Source organism: Tamandua tetradactyla, chromosome 3, assembly GCF_023851605.1.
Source record: "Tamandua tetradactyla isolate mTamTet1 chromosome 3, mTamTet1.pri, whole genome shotgun sequence".
Lineage (NCBI taxonomy): Eukaryota > Metazoa > Chordata > Mammalia > Pilosa > Myrmecophagidae > Tamandua > Tamandua tetradactyla.
In genome coordinates this window covers 7,258,252-7,273,607 of record NC_135329.1, presented here as the reverse complement: position 1 = coordinate 7,273,607, position 15,356 = coordinate 7,258,252, and the positions used below count along the sequence as shown (strand labels likewise).

Below are 15,356 nucleotides of genomic sequence, written 5' to 3'. Positions count from 1 at the left end.
AGAGATTTCAAACAGAGCCGAGAGGTTATCCTGGAGGTTATTCTTACGCATTAAATAGATATCACCTTGTTAGACAAGATATAATGGAGAGGCTGGAGGGAACTGCCTGAAAATGTAAAGCTTTGTTCCAGTAGCCCTGTTTCTTGATGATGATTGTATAATGATATAGCTTTCATAATGTGACTATGATTTTGAAAACCTTGTGTCTGATGCTCCTTTTATCTACCTTATCAATAGATGAGTAAAACATATGGAACAAAAATGAATAATGGGGGAACAGATGTTAAAATGAATTTAGATTGAAATGCTAGTGATTGATCAATGAAAGGGAGGGGTAAGGGTTAGGGTACGTATGAATTTTTTTCTGTTTTTTTTTATTTCTTTTTCTGAATAGATGCAAATGTTCCAAGAAATGATCATGATGATGAATATGCAACTATGTGATATTGTGAATTACTGATTATATATGTAGAACGGAGTGATCAAAAGTTAAGAATATTTGTGTTTGCTTGGTGTTTTTTGGTATTTAAAAAATTTTTTTTAATTAAAAAAAAATGTACTGGAGAGGCTGGAGGGAACTGCTTGAAAATGTGGAGCTATGTTCTAGTAGCCATGTTTCTTAAAGATGATTGTATAATCATATAGCTTTCACAATGTGTCTGTGTGATTGTGAAAACTTTGTGTCTGATGCTCCTTTTATCTACCTTAACAACAGACGAGTAAAACATATGGAATAAAGATGAATAATAGGGGGAACAAATATTAAAATAAATTTAGATTGAAATGCTGGTGATTGGTACGGGCTCCCCTTAATTACAGATTATATATGTAGAACGGAATGGTCAAAAGTAAGAATGTTTGCATTTGTTTGGCGTTTTTTGGTACTTAAAAAAAAATTCAAAAATTAATTTAAAAAATCAATTGTACATCTATAAACCAAAAGGAAAAAAAATCACATATTGAAATTTAAAAAAAAACAATATTGTTTAAAAGAACATCACTGTCACCAGAAGGAAAGTTGGAGATTAAAACATGGGAATGTATAATACAGTGAATCTTGTGTCTATGTCTAACTATACAAATATAAGGAAGTTCTTTCATGAACTAGAGCAAATGTACAACACTGTTATAAGGAGTCACTAATAGAGGGGTTTATGGTGAAATGCACCTACACCACACTATGGGCTATAGTTAACAGTAGTATTTTAATAGTCTATCATCTACTGTAACAAATACATCACACCAACACTATGGGTCAATAATATGGGGGAACAAGGAGTATGAGAGGATTAGGGTTTTCTTTTTTATTTTTATTTCTTTTCTGGAGTAATGAAAATGTTAAAAATGTGATCATGGGCTGCATGCACAACTCTGTGATGAGACTGTGAACCAGTGATTATATACTTCAGATGATTTCAATGCTCAATAAAATTGCATTTAAAAAAAAAGCACTGAAAAATACAAACTATTTAGGGATAAATCTGACAAAAGATTTCTTAAACTGCACACTGAAAACTATAAAACACCACTAAAAAATTAAGGAAGATCCATAGAAATTGAGAAATAGACTATATTGATGAGTTGAAAGACTCTATTTTAATTCTCAAATCGATCTATGATTCAGTGCAATACCAATCAAAATGCCAGCAGGTTTTTTTGTAGAAAATGACAAACTAATTATATTATGAAATGCAAAGGGCCTTGACTAGCCCAAACAACTATAAAAAGAACAAAGTTGGAGGTCTTGCACGACCTGATATGAAGTCTTATGATAAAGCTACACTAATCAAGACAGTGTAGCATTGGCATAAATAGTGAAAAATAAATTAATAGAACAAATAGAAATCTGGAAATAGATCTTCATATATCTAGTCAATTAATTTTGGACATAAGTACAAAGAGAGTTCAGTGGAAAAAGGATTTTTTTTTTTCAACAAATGGTGCTGGAACAATTAGATATCATATGCAAAAAAAATTAACTTTCATTCCTCACACCATTAAAAAAATGTTTCAACTAAATCCAGATCACAGGTAAACCCAAAACTATAAAATTTGTATTAGAAAACACAGGAGAAAATCTTTGTGACCTTGGGTTAAGAAAAGATGTTTAGACACAGCAGCAAAAGCACATTCCATCAAAGAAAAAACTGATAAATTTGGCTGCATCAAAATTAAAAATATTTGCACATCAAAGGTCATTATCAAGAATGTGAAAAGACAACCTGACAACCTACAGAATGGAAGAAAATATTTGGTAGTCATATATCTGATAAGGGTTTAATATCCAGAATATATCAAGAACTTATAACTCAACAACAAAAAGACAAAACCCAATTTAAAAATGGGCAAAGACTTGTATAGACATTTCTTCAAAGATACACAAATGGCCAATAAGGACATGAAAAGATACTATTTATTAGCCATCAGGGAAACACAAATCAACACTTCAAACCCACTAGAATGATTAGAGACAGAAAATAGCAAATGTTAGCAAGGATGTTGAGAAATTGTAACCTTCATATATTGCTGTTAAGAAGGTAAAATGGTGCAGCCATTGTAGGAAACAGTTTGGCAGTATCTCAAAAAATTAAAGTTACCATGACTTAGCTATTCTACTTGTAGGCAAGTACTCAAGAGAAGTGAAAACACATATTCACACAAAACTTGTACATTAATGCATAAAGCAGCATTATCCATTATCCATAATAGCCAAAAATTGGAAATAACTCAAATGTCATCAACTGATGAATAAACAAAATGTAGCATATTCATACAATGGAATATTATTTGGCCATAAAAAGGAACAATGGTATGTGAATGTATCTCAATAAAGTTGCTTTTTTTTTAAAAAAAGTAATGAAATTCTAATACATGAGACAACATGGATGAACCTTGAAAACATTATGCTAAGTGAAAGAAGCCAGTCACAAAGGATCACTTATTATATGGTTCCATTTGTATGAAATGTCCAGAATAGGTAAATTCTTAGAAAAAGAAAGCAAATTTTTGGTTGCCAGGGGCGGACAGAGAGGGAAATGAGAAGAGACTGCTAAAAGGTACACTGCTTATTTTGGGATGATGAAAATATTCTGGATTTGTTGGTGGCTCCACAAACTTGTAAATATATAAAAACCACTGAATTGCACACTTTAAAATAGTGAATTTTATGTTATGTGACTCTTATCTCAATAATAAAAGGAAATAACCATTTGAAAATTTGCTCACCATCATTAGTCATTAGGGAAAAGCCAATTAAAAACTCAATGAGTTGGCACTAAACATCTTTAGAATGTGTCAAATTTTAAAAAGCTATACCAAGTGTTGGCTATAATTTGAAAATACAGGATGTATGTACTGGTGGAAATGTAATATGATACAACCACTTTGGAAAAGTTTGTCAGTTTCATAAAAAGTTATTCCTTTACTATATGACCCAGTCATTCTACTACAAGATATTTACAGAAATGAAAGCGTACAAAGACAGGTACATGGGGTGGTGCCACGGTGGCTCAGTGGCAAGAATTCTCCCCTGAGGAGCCAAAGACTGGGGTTTGATTCCCCAAACCTGCCCATGCAAAAAAAAAGACATGTACATGAATGTTGCTAACAGCTTTATTTGTAATTGCCCAAATGTGGAAATTTACCTAAATGTCTATTTACAGATGGACAAATTGGGGTATATCCGTATGATGGAATAGCATTCAGAATAAAAAGGACTGAAATATTGATAAATGCAACAACATAGATGAAGCACAAAACTATGCGAATGAAAGCCAGGCAAAAATAACACATACTGTAAGATCCCTTTTGTATAAAATTTTTGAAATGCAAACTAAACTATAGTGGCAGAAAACAAATCAGGGGTTGCTGGGAGGGGGCCAAGATGGGGGGCATTATTATGATGAGTAAACCTTGGGAGTGACAAATACATTTATTATCTTGATTGTGGTGATGGTTTCATGCATGTAATACATTTACCCAAACTTAGCAAATTTTACATTTTAAATATATGTAGTTTATTATAATTATCTTAATAGAGCCATTTAGAGAAAAAGAAATTACAATCTAAAAAAATACAATATATAAAAATGTGGGTGAAGCAGCTAAAGTAGTGGTTAGACAGAAATGTATAGTTTTAATTATTTTATTAAAAAAGAAAGATATAAAACCAATGATTTAATCTTCCACTATAAGGTAGAAAAATGAAGAGTGAAGTAAACACAAAGTTAGTAGAAGGAAAGAAATAATAAAGAACAGAAGTCAAAGAAATAGAAAACAACAGAAAAATTAAATTTAGTACTAGCCACTTCTCATTACAGCTACCTGAGTAAAACCCTCAAAATGCCGTGCTATTGTACCTCCATAAAAGAAAGTGGCTGTGGCTCCAACCATTCTTTTGAGTTCTTGAGCTTGGGAAATTTGTCAGTTATCAGCTCATCACTGTCTAAATTTTTCATTGTGGTCACAAATAACAGAACCCCTAGAAAAACTAAAAATTAGCTTATTTAATCACAAAAATTCACAATCATCTTATTTTCTCTCCCGTTTAATTCATAATATATAAATACTTGTAACCAATGAATGGCCATGAGACAGATTCTGAAAATTAGCCAGCCCCACTTTGGGGTCAAGGACACCTTCGCCACCGGTCTCAGAGCCAGCTTTCTTCTGGAAGGGGGGCTCCCCGTGGGCTGCACCCCCTCCCACCTCCGCCCCGTCTCTGTGGTGTTTGCCATTCGAGCCTGTGGGTGGGGGCTCCCCCGTGGAGGGGTTTCGGTCGGAAGGGAGGGGCTTCCAGACAAGGATATGAGAGGCCCCAAGCCCACCCAGGCGGTGTGTGAGGGGGGCACTGTTCCTGGTTTATGCCCGTGGGAGACCTGCAGCAGCACCCCCACCCCCGGTGTGCACCCCGAGGAGACCTGAAGCAGCACCCCCATCCCCACCCCTGCCCATGGTTTGCGCCCATGGGAGACCTGCAGCAGCACCCCCACCCCCGGCCCTGGTGTGCGCCCCTGGGAGACCTGCAGCAGCACCCCCACCCTCGCCCCTCAGCAGGAGGCTCGCGGCCTCCCCGTCCGGCCTCGGGCCGTCGGGGTCGCGCGCGGACAGGGCGCGCGCGGGAAACCTCCCGGGCCTGGCAGGGCCTTGGGCTGTGTCGCACCTCCCTGGGGACGTGCTGTCGTCCGCCGCGGCGGGGAAGCGAGCCGGCCGGGGCTTGCGGCCCAGTCAGCCCGAGCCGCGGGTTCGGAACGCGAGAACGTTCCCTCCCAGTGTCACCAGGACGCAGCCCCGCGCGGCCCTTCCGCCGCGGCGGACGACAACGAGTTCACGCGGCGCCGCAGCGGGCGGAGGCCTCGGAATCCCGCGGAGGACGCTCGGCCGGCGACTCCGGCCCGCTGGGACCCGGCGGCCACGCAGCTGCGGCCCTGCGGCCCAGGCGAGCCGAGGAGGAAGCTGGCGGCCGGGCAGTCGGTGGCCAGGCGCCGTGGGGTGCGCTTCCTGCCCTGGGGTGGGGGGTACCTGGCCCCGCCTGTAGCGGGGCGCTTCCTCTCCCCGCCCGGCCTTCTCCCCTGCGGGCGAGGGCCGGCTCCCCCAGGCCGGCCTCCCTGGCGCGCTGGGCCCGAGAGGCCGCGGACCCCGCCCCGCTGTGTTTCAGCGCGTCTCCCGGGCCAACGGGGCTGGAAATGAACCGCGCCCCTCCCCGCTCCGCCCCGCGGGCCAGACCCTCCCGAGAGGGGCGGCGAGGAGAGGGGTGCCCGCCTTCTGTACCCCTTGGTAGGGCGAGTGTCGATCGACGTTGTCCTGGTGAGGGCGACCCGAGGAGACTTTGGGGAGTTGGGCGGACCGCGTTGTTTTAATCTGTGTCCATAGTTGGCGCTGATCCGCTCAGATTCCTGACCAAAGTGTCCTTAGTTCGCGGGCTTTCTGTCCTGCCTGCACACTTCACTTGTCGGGGACACGTTTAAAAGTAGCAATGCCCAAGCCCCACCCTAGACCAAGGTAGAGGGCTCCTGAGGGTGGGGGCCTCTGTATTTTTGTTTTGTGTTATTATTTTTTAATCCCTAGGTAATTCTGATGTACAAGGATGGTTGAAAGCCAATAACATAGCTAGAAAATTATGGGGCTGTCATTTTCCAAACTCACTTCATAACCCATTCTGTGCGAGCAGTGATTTTCATTTTCTTTAAGTAGTGGGGGACACCAGACGATGGGTTAACTTTTCCACTCAATCTTTCCAAAGCACGTGTGCTGATATTAAAATTCTGAAGTGTCTACGGAACCTTTGTAGTCGCATGCCTTTTAAAAGTTAACTTCAACCACACTTCCCTTTTTCAGAGCAGCAGGAGCATGAGCCACTTACAGAACTTACTGTTAGATGCCCTGCTGGGAACGAAGCATGTGGATAGCGCAGCCCTCATCAGGCTCCATGAGCGGAGCCTGTGTGTAGCATCGCCTGGATTTACTGTAAGACAAAACAAGTTTGTGCATTAGAGTTTTAAGTGTACTTTTTCTGTAAAGAACCAGATGGCAAATATTTAAGGCTTGCAAGCTTATATCTGTCACAGCTATTTATAATGGGTGTGGCTGTGATCCTATAAAACTGTGTTTATGGCCACTGAAATTTTAATTGCATGTAATGTTCACATCACAAAATATTATTCTTTGAGTTTTTTCAATCATTTAAAAATGTAAAAACCATTCTTCACTTGTAGACCATACAAAAACAGGCAGTGGGCTGAATTTGGCTGATGGGTCATAGTTTGCAGACTCATATAATTATTTAACTCCTGCAGATAATGCCCAGTGACATTCGAACACTTGTGAATGGATTTGCCAAGAACCCTTTGCAAACCCGAAGAGAAGGATTATATTTTAAGGAAAAGGGTTACAAATGTGTCCGGGCAGATGATTATTCTCTTTATGCTAAGAATGTGAGTATTCAAGATTTGAAGACAGCTGGGTAAAAATCTTAAGAATTTTACTCCACTTTTCTTTGCCCCTCCTGACCCTACCTATAAAACAGATTAAGCCCTTATTCCCTTAAGGCAGTATCTGAGACAGCAGTCTAGTGCCAGGAAGGTATATGTACAAAACCAGAGAGTCTGGTTTTGAGAAGCATTCATTCCCGAATTCATTCATTGAATCTTGCCTGAACTGTCTCTCTTCATACTCTGCATCGTCCTTCTTGAAACAAACAAAAAAAAAGAGTTCATAACATCAGTTCTGTGTATAAAACCTCTCTTGGCTTCCTGTTGCCTCTAAGGAATTGAGGGGATGAAATTCATGTGTATTGGATGTCCTTTATGGATTAGGCACATTTCATCCACAGTATGTAACTTAAATAGTGTCATTTTACAGATAAGGAAACAGGCTTTAAAAGGTTAAGTAGCTCTCCCATAGTCATAGTAGCAAAAAACGGAAGTGCTGAGATTCAAGTTCAGGGCTACCAAAATCAGTTATATTTCTATTGTAGCAGCTGTTCTAATTGAGATAAGGGTATGTATTATAATCAATTGGGCAACTTTTCCAAATTATTCATGTTATTAAAATAGTCTGAAATGTTGAGGAAAGACAGCTAAGGCAGTGGAAAAGAGTAGTGAATCCAAAACAAGCACATATATTTACAAAGGTTAGGAAATAGTGAAAAATTTGGCTAAAGCATAACTGTTGATCCTGTGATTAGACCAAGAGAAGGGTATTCAATTTTATTATTAATCTAGGAAAATACTGGCGTGATTGTTGTGAAGACTCATCAGTATCTTCTGGTGGCAACTTACATTGAGGGCATGTATCCTAGTGTCTGTGTGGAAGCTACTGAGAAGCTGGGTAAGCTGGCCTTTCAACCCCTTTTGTTCCCTTTGTCATTAAGGTATTCTGGCTACAAGTGCCAGAGACCCAATTCAAACCAACTAGGGCAGAAAGGAGGGATTTATTGGGAAAGCACTGGGGTTACTTATGTAACGACCGAAAGAATTAGGGGTACAGCTGAGCCAAAGGGAAAACTGATTCCAGGCATTGGAACACTGTTAGGACTCATCTTTCCTCTACTTCTTTGTGAGTCAAGCTTTGTTCTGTCCTACTGCAAACTACTTCCTCTCCTGGTTGTGATCATGGTTGAACCTCCTCTCCTACCTCTTAATTCCTCTGAGGACCCTGAATGACAAGTCTTGGGTCATGTAAATTTATCCCTAGATCAGTCAGCTACCCGTGGCTGTGTGGGATTGGGGGACCCTGCAGAGATGTGCCTGCTGGGGCCCAACCTATAAAAAGGGGCTATTTCCAGAATAGGGAAATGCCGTGAGCCAAGCAGCTGGGAATGATTGACACCCCCCTTACATGTCTATATGTTTCAGAATAAAGATCTAACATAAGTCTGGGAAACAAAATCACTGGGAGTTTGGGAGGTGAGAAATTGTGTTTGTGTTTAGATTTTTTCCTAAAAAAACAAAACAAAACATATTGTGGTTGTTTAAGCATTCCTTTGAAGTAATAGAAACTTCCAATGAGGAAAGCAGCCATCCATTCATTCTTTAAACAAGTACTCAGTGATAATCTATGATCATATACTCTTCACTATCCTAGATAAAGTAGGGAGTCAGTGCTGTTTAAGAGCAGTCTCTATCTCCCATGCCAATATGATACACATGTTATTCTATCTGCATGAAATATCTTCCCTCACATCTGGTTGACAAGTTCCTAATCATCACTGAAGACCTAAGTCTTCAATTATGGCCTTCTCTCCACCGTGCTATATATTTTATACATACGTTTATTATTATCCCTGTTAGAGTTCATTGCATACCTAGACTGTGAGCCCCTGGAAAGTAAGATTTGTATCCTCATCATCCTCATAACCTCAGTATCTAAGATAATGCCTAATGTTAAGTAGATAATTAATACATGTTTGATGAACAATTAAATGAATGACTTCTGCCTGTCAAAGTCAGGGAAGACTCCAGAGAGCTGAATCTTGAAGGATTAATTGAGAAATTAAGGACCATCACAGAAACAAAATATATATACACACAGATGTGTATATGTACAGACCTTCCCAGTTGTCATAAATACCTGGAGAGATTGTCAAAATGCCTGGAGGTGATTGTCAAAAACCGTGCTGCAAGAGAGTTCAAATAGAGTCGAGAGGCTTCTCTGGAGGTTGCTCTTACGCAGGCTTCAGTTAGACCTTGCTACCTATCATAACCTGCCAAACCCCAACCAGGACCGTTCCAGCCAATCCGAAAGAACACCTAGGGCAATGTATAAGATTCCACAAGGGTTCCATGCACTGGAGTAACTTTCCAGAAACCTACAACCCCCAGATGGGTCCCTGATCCAGATAAGTCCTGAAACCTAGCCCAGCCTCTCCAGAACATCAGATAGTTCCATCTCCCTACCCCATATTAGTGACAGACCCTTCCAATATGAAAAATTTAGAATTGCCATAGCCCAAATACTTCTAAAGAGAGGGGTGAAAGATCAAAGATGATAGTGGAGTTATTCAGAGAAGATAGAATTTAACAACTGAATATGAATGCTGAATCATTAAATTGTAATCTCTTTTAGTCACCAGTATTTTAGAGCAGCTAGAAGTAAAAACCCAAATTTGTGTAATTGTAACCCATGTCAAACTTTTAAATATGTTCTACAACTAATTGTAATGCTGTGCTTTGAAGTTTATAGCTTTTTTGTAGATAACGTTATTTTTCACAAAAAAAGAAGGAAAAAAAGTCCATTGTGATGATAAAAAAATTAAGCCTTCTAGCCTCCTGTATTCTGGCAGCTAGAAGGAAAAATCTGGGAGGATCATATGGTAGCCCATGACAAATTCTGGGATCTGTCCTGTAACTACTTTTGTTGAAGAGTGCTTGGAAAGCTATTGCTTTTTTATTTCTTTGCTTTGCATATATGTTATACTAAACAATAAAAAAAGTTAGAAATCTGAAAAAACATATATATCTGTCCAAGTCCCTGCTTTCAGTTCTGTTGGGTGTATACCTAGAAGTGGAACTGCCAGGTCATATGGTAATTCTATGTTTAACTTGCTGAGGAATTGCCAAAGCGTCTTCCACAGCAGCTGCACTATTTTACATCCACACCAACAATATTTCTATTTGCATCCTTACCAGCATCCTTCAATTGTCTTGTCTCCAAGTTTGCTGGTCCTTTATTCTACCTGTTCATATCTGCTGCTGAATCCCTCTGTGTAATGAGGGTTTTTTTTTTTTCATTTCAGTTACTGTAGTTTACAGCTCCAAAATTTCTGTTTGGTTTCCTTTTATAATTTCCATCTCTTTATTTTGCTCAAACAATGTTTTCCTGATTTCCTTTAGTTCTTTGTATATGGATTTCTTTAGTTTACTCAACATATTTTAAGACAGTTGGTTTAAAGTCTTTGACTAATAGTTCCAATGTATGAGCTTCCTCAGGGATGGCTTCTGGAAATTCTTTTTCTCCTGTGCATACCTTCCAGGCATGCTTCCCATTTTCTTTATGTGTTTTGTAATTTTTTGTTGGGAATTGGACAGTCTGAGTATTACTTTGTTATAACTCTGGGAATCTAGTACTCCCACTCCTGTGGAATTGCTAGGTTTTGTTGTTGTTTTTGTTTTTGTTGAGAGCTGGTACCTTCAATTTGTGAATTTTCCAAACTAATTTTGCCCCCAAATAGAGAATGGGAAAAAAAAAAAGAGAGAGAAAGAGAAAAGGTACTGCCTCTTTAAGACTCCTCTGCCTCTTTTGCCTGTGGAGAGTTGGAACAATGGACCTCAGAGCCCGCCCTACAGGGTTCTGATGCTGAAGTAGCTACTCAAAAGCGGGGATCAGCAATCTGACCAGATTTGGGAGGATGAGGTGCTTATAGCCACCTTGACCCCAGGAAGTTGCACCAGGAGCCCAGGCTGCAGTCCCTACTGCTGCCAGCCCCACAGCTGGGGGTGGAGGATGGTAAGGTGAAATTCATTGACTTTTACCACAATTACCAGCTTCTTCCTCCAGCTCCTTGTCTTGTGATGCTGTACAGTGTTCTACTAGGTTCACCATAGTGATTCAGACAGTTCCTGCCAATTTAATAGTTGTCTTGGTAGAGGAACTGTTCCTGGAGCTCCTTACTCTCCCATCTTCCCACAGTCTTCCACCCAAGTGTGTTTTTAAAAAAACTTATTACTGAATCACATGCGTTTATAAAATGTTATCTCTACTTCAAAGGCCTCAGTTAAATGAAAAAGAAAATTAACCACATGGGCAGCAGTTTTCATCTTAAAAGCCTTTTTTGTAATTTCTTTTTAGCATTATTATTGAATTATCAGAGAATTATGATTTTTTTCCTTTAAATTTCTTGTGATCTCTCTATAAAATAAGGTTGGGGGATAGAATTAACTTCCTTAGTAGCCAACCAAGTTTCCTGGTTTCTTCATTTAAGAGTTGCCTCTCTCTATAACTGAATCCATATGCCAATGAACTGGGATCTGTATTCTAATAGATCAATATGGACATGGATAAATGGGGCAGATATTTTAAGCATTTTGATATTTTGTTTATTCTTATGAAAATGTCATCCAGGGACCAGATCTCCAGTTAACGTAAATCTGTGGGTAAGTATGATTCACTTTGTGGAATTTGTCTTGCAGCTAACTTTTCAGGAGTCCACTTCTTTTGTCGCTTAATACATCCCTATTCTCCTAGTGTTTCCATCTGTCATGCTTGCATAGAGGAAAACAGGCTAAGTAATATCAAGCACTCAGTTTAAGAAGTATATTCATATTTTTGATGAGTTAAACCTCAATTGTCAAGGTTTTTTTTTAATAGCTTGTTAAAAATAAAATGCTGACATCCATTTTAAATCGAAGTCCTAGAATGCACATAGAAGAGGGCAGTAGATTTGTTTGTTCCCTTAAACCCTCCCCCATTCTGTTGTCTATGCCCCAGCCACATTACGTATCCTGCCTCTTCCTTGCATGGAAAACAAATTCGTACTACAGAACTCAGATGAAATACCTCTGTTGTGGCATTTATCACTGTGAAGTGTAATTACCGTATTTGTCTCTCTTGCTAGTCATAGAACTCCTTGAGGGTAGGGACTGGGTCTTAAATACCCATTCATCCTTGCATCCCTGGTACCTAGCATAGAGCCTAGCACCTGGTAGTCAATTAACAATGTCTGTGGAATGAATAAATGAATGAATGAATCATAGAGTAGTGATAATTTACTGCTCATAAATAATAACTATGTTCTGTTTTCTTCCAGGAGAGTATCTAAGAAAAAAAGGAAATTAGGCCATCAGAGACCTATGAAAGGTTTTGTATAACAGCTTTTCAAGGAATTTACTTCCAACATTATTCCTTGTCTGAGTTTGGGTGCTAAGACCACAAATTTGTTCTTCGTGGACAGACTTACCGCTCGTCCTTTCATTTATATATCTTTTCAGGTGCTTAGATTACTTTATAAACAAGAGGTAAAAATAAATTTAAACCACTTGGTATTCGTTGACTAGCCTACTATGTACTAGGTAGTGGTGATACAAAAGTAAGCAGTAATGTTCTCCACCCCAGATAGTTTCACAATCTGGAGGGGAGAGCATGTTTGTAAATGAGTCACATTAGAATGAAATACAAACTATAGCAGATATAAAACAAAGAACTGTAGAGTACAGGGCCTGGAGCAATTGCCTTTGGGAGCCTGAAATGGCATTTGAAGTGAATCTGAAAGGATGGTGTTTCAGTTTACTTATTGCTAAAGAAATATATTGCAATAGATTGGTTTAAACAATAGCAATTTATTGGCTTATGGTTTTGAGGCTTGGAGAAGTCCAAATCAAGGTGTCATCAAGGCGAAGCTTCCTTCCCAATGACTGACATTTTGGCTGCCTGTGATCCTTCGTCCTTGGCTCCTCTGTCACATGGCAAGGCACTTGGTGGCTTCTCCTGGCCTCTCCCTTCTCTTCTGGATTCCACTGATGTTCAGCCTCTGGCTGCTCCTTCTGGCTTTCTCTCTCTCTCTGTGAACTTCCCTGTAAGGCCCTCAGTAATAGTATTAAGACCCATCCTGATTCAGCTAGGCCATACCTTAATTGACATTACCTCGTCAAAAGGTCCTGGTTCCACTGGTTTCACACCCACAGAAGTGGATTAAGTTTAAAAGTCTTTCCAGGGTACCTAGCTCCAAACCACCAGCAGTGTTGTATGGAAAAGAGGGGAGAACATTCAAAGTTGAAGGAACAGCATATGCAAAGGCATATGAAAGTTCCTGTTGTGTACAGAGAATGGCAAGAAGTTCCATGTGGCTGGAAAGCAGTGTCTGTGGGGGAGTGATAAATGAAATGGATGGAGCCAAGAAAAAAAGGCCTAAATTCCTCAGGGTTACTTGAAGGATATCAAGCAGTGCTGTGGTATGTGAAGTATTTTTATAAAACTATTAAATTATGATCATAAAAGTAATACATATTCATGAAAAAAACGAGAAAATATGTTACTCACGTTTTCACATTAAATGAAAACTGTTGATAATTTTGTTATTTTCTTCTAGTCTTTTTTCAACGTATGTAATAAATACTTTTAAAATCTAACCAAGTGGGCCATGGTGGCTTAGCAGGCAGTGTTCTCGCCTGCCATGCCAGAGACCTGGGTTCAATTCTCAGTGCCTCTCCATGAAGAAAAATAAATAAAGCAACAAAATCTAACTAACCTAAATCACCAATGCATGTGGTTTGATATCCCATTTTATTAATGTTATGAATCTCTGAATATTATTAAAATCATCAAAAAACATTTTTAACCATTGTGTAGTATCATAAATATATCATTCCTCTTTTTTAGATACTTAGGTTCTTTCTACTTTTAGATACTTCTTTTAGTCTCTAATAATTTCCTTGGGTCTAGAAGAGAAATGACAGGATTAGAGAATCTGAACAACTTGAAGGTTCTATGGAGTTTTTTATAGGGAAGGGGTTTTCCATAATGGTTTATAAGTGGCAGTGGTATTTGGAGGGAAGAAAGGTTTTGCATCTTCTAGCTCTAACTCATCAGCCTCCTATGCTCGTGGGGTTGAGTCTGAGTTAGTCTTATTATAAGCACCAGTGGGTGCGAATGAGAAGAGATGCTGCAGTCAGTTAAACTGGGTGAATCTGGGACTGGAGAGGCAAATTATACTTTGAATTCCAGATGATACTAAATCATGCTGACACTAGATAGTAACACCTGTACCTTGCAATATAGAGGTGCCCAGATGGTTTGCAGGATGAGCCAGGAAGCATTTGGAGACTTTTAACAACACCTCCAAGACAGGCCAGGCAAGTCAAGGCCCAGAGCTACAAAAAAAAGGCTGCATTGTCAGCATTTCAGGCTAGAGAGATGCCCAAGCACCTAGAAATGAGGGAACTATGATTGTCCTCTAAAAGTTACACTATATCACCCAAAAATAAAAGAACTAGAGCAGAAATATGCAAAGAATAATTCTTGAATTTATAAGAGTGAATATTTGAATGTATTGATTTTGATAGATCTGTGGAAGAATTGTGCATGGAGCTTGGTCAGAGTTGTGGATTGAATCATATCCCCCATAAAAACATGTTCAAATCCTAAACTCTAGTCCTATGGATGTGAATCTGTGTGTAAATAAGATCTTTGAAGATGTTATTAAGGTGAGGCCAAAGTGAATCAGGGTGGGCCTTAATCCAATATGACTGGAGTCTTTATAAGCAGAAGGAATTTGGACACAGAAGGAGATGGGGAGAGAGATGGCCTTGTGGTGGATGCAGAGATTGAGACTGAGTTACGGTCTGCCTTAAGCCACCATCAGAGTGCTACAGGCTTCAGAGGCAGCCTGGCCCTGCCAACACCTTGATTTTGGACTTTTAGCCCCACAAACTGTGAAATGATGAATTACTGTTGTTTAAGCTGACCAGTCTGTGGTACTTGTTATAACAGCACTGGCAAATGAAGACAACTGGCCAAGGAAGTTTAGATAAAGGGTCATTGGAACAAATGTTGGTTGGATCCATTCAAGGTGGGAGGGTCTTTGAGCAAACAAAATAGTTTGGTCTCAGTGACAAGATTATAACTGGTGTGGAGGCTGTCTCAGCCAGACTGTTTGTTAAATATTCAGTTCTTCTCAATCTTGTCCTGAATTCTGGCTCACCATTTGACTGTCCAGGAGTTCAGTCCTCATAGCAATGACTTCTCCTTGCAAATTAGCACATGGACATCTGAATTTTATAATTCAGTTATGTAGACTGTATACCCACTCTCCACTTGCTGGCAAGCTGTGATTTTCAGCTGATAAGGCAGAGGGTCTGCCCCTGGACCACAGTCATTCTTTACTGAAAGCCACCTTGAAGTTCTTGGCAGTTCATCAGCTGGCC

At 39.8% G+C, this 15,356-nt stretch overlaps 2 protein-coding genes across 14 annotated transcripts in view; one reads left to right on the top strand and one right to left on the bottom strand.

The window, feature by feature from the left end:
• Positions 1-5,905, bottom strand: part of LOC143676936 (protein FAM228B-like) — a 60,663-nt gene extending 54,758 nt beyond the window's left edge. For 4 of the 10 annotated variants that reach the window (XM_077152240.1, XM_077152246.1, XM_077152245.1 and 1 more), the window contains exons 1-2: positions 5,162-5,282; positions 4,359-4,489 (exon numbers count right to left, since the gene is read on the bottom strand). In XM_077152240.1, coding sequence (XP_077008355.1) covers positions 4,359-4,457 — 99 coding nt within the window. In that variant the 5' untranslated portion in view covers positions 4,458-4,489; positions 5,162-5,282. Of the gene's footprint in view, positions 1-4,358; positions 4,908-5,161; positions 5,287-5,520; positions 5,571-5,769 lie in introns of those variants that run through there. The other 6 variants (XM_077152244.1, XM_077152243.1, XM_077152242.1 and 3 more) reach the window with 6 other exon arrangements.
• On the top strand, positions 5,370-12,479 carry PFN4 (profilin family member 4). Of its 4 annotated transcripts, none has more exons than XM_077152251.1 (5): positions 5,370-5,490; positions 6,337-6,465; positions 6,795-6,932; positions 7,722-7,827; positions 12,245-12,479. In XM_077152251.1, exons 2-5 carry the CDS (start codon positions 6,349-6,351, stop codon positions 12,271-12,273), a joined length of 390 nt encoding a protein of 129 aa, XP_077008366.1. In that variant the 5' UTR covers positions 5,370-5,490; positions 6,337-6,348; the 3' UTR covers positions 12,274-12,479. The 4 variants fall into 4 exon arrangements, with proteins under 4 accessions (XP_077008366.1, XP_077008367.1, XP_077008365.1 ...); XM_077152252.1 differs by having other exon boundaries at positions 5,373-5,490; positions 6,342-6,465; XM_077152250.1 differs by lacking the exon at positions 5,370-5,490 and adding an exon at positions 5,681-5,805.
• The last annotated feature ends 2,877 nt before the right edge of the window (positions 12,480-15,356 follow it).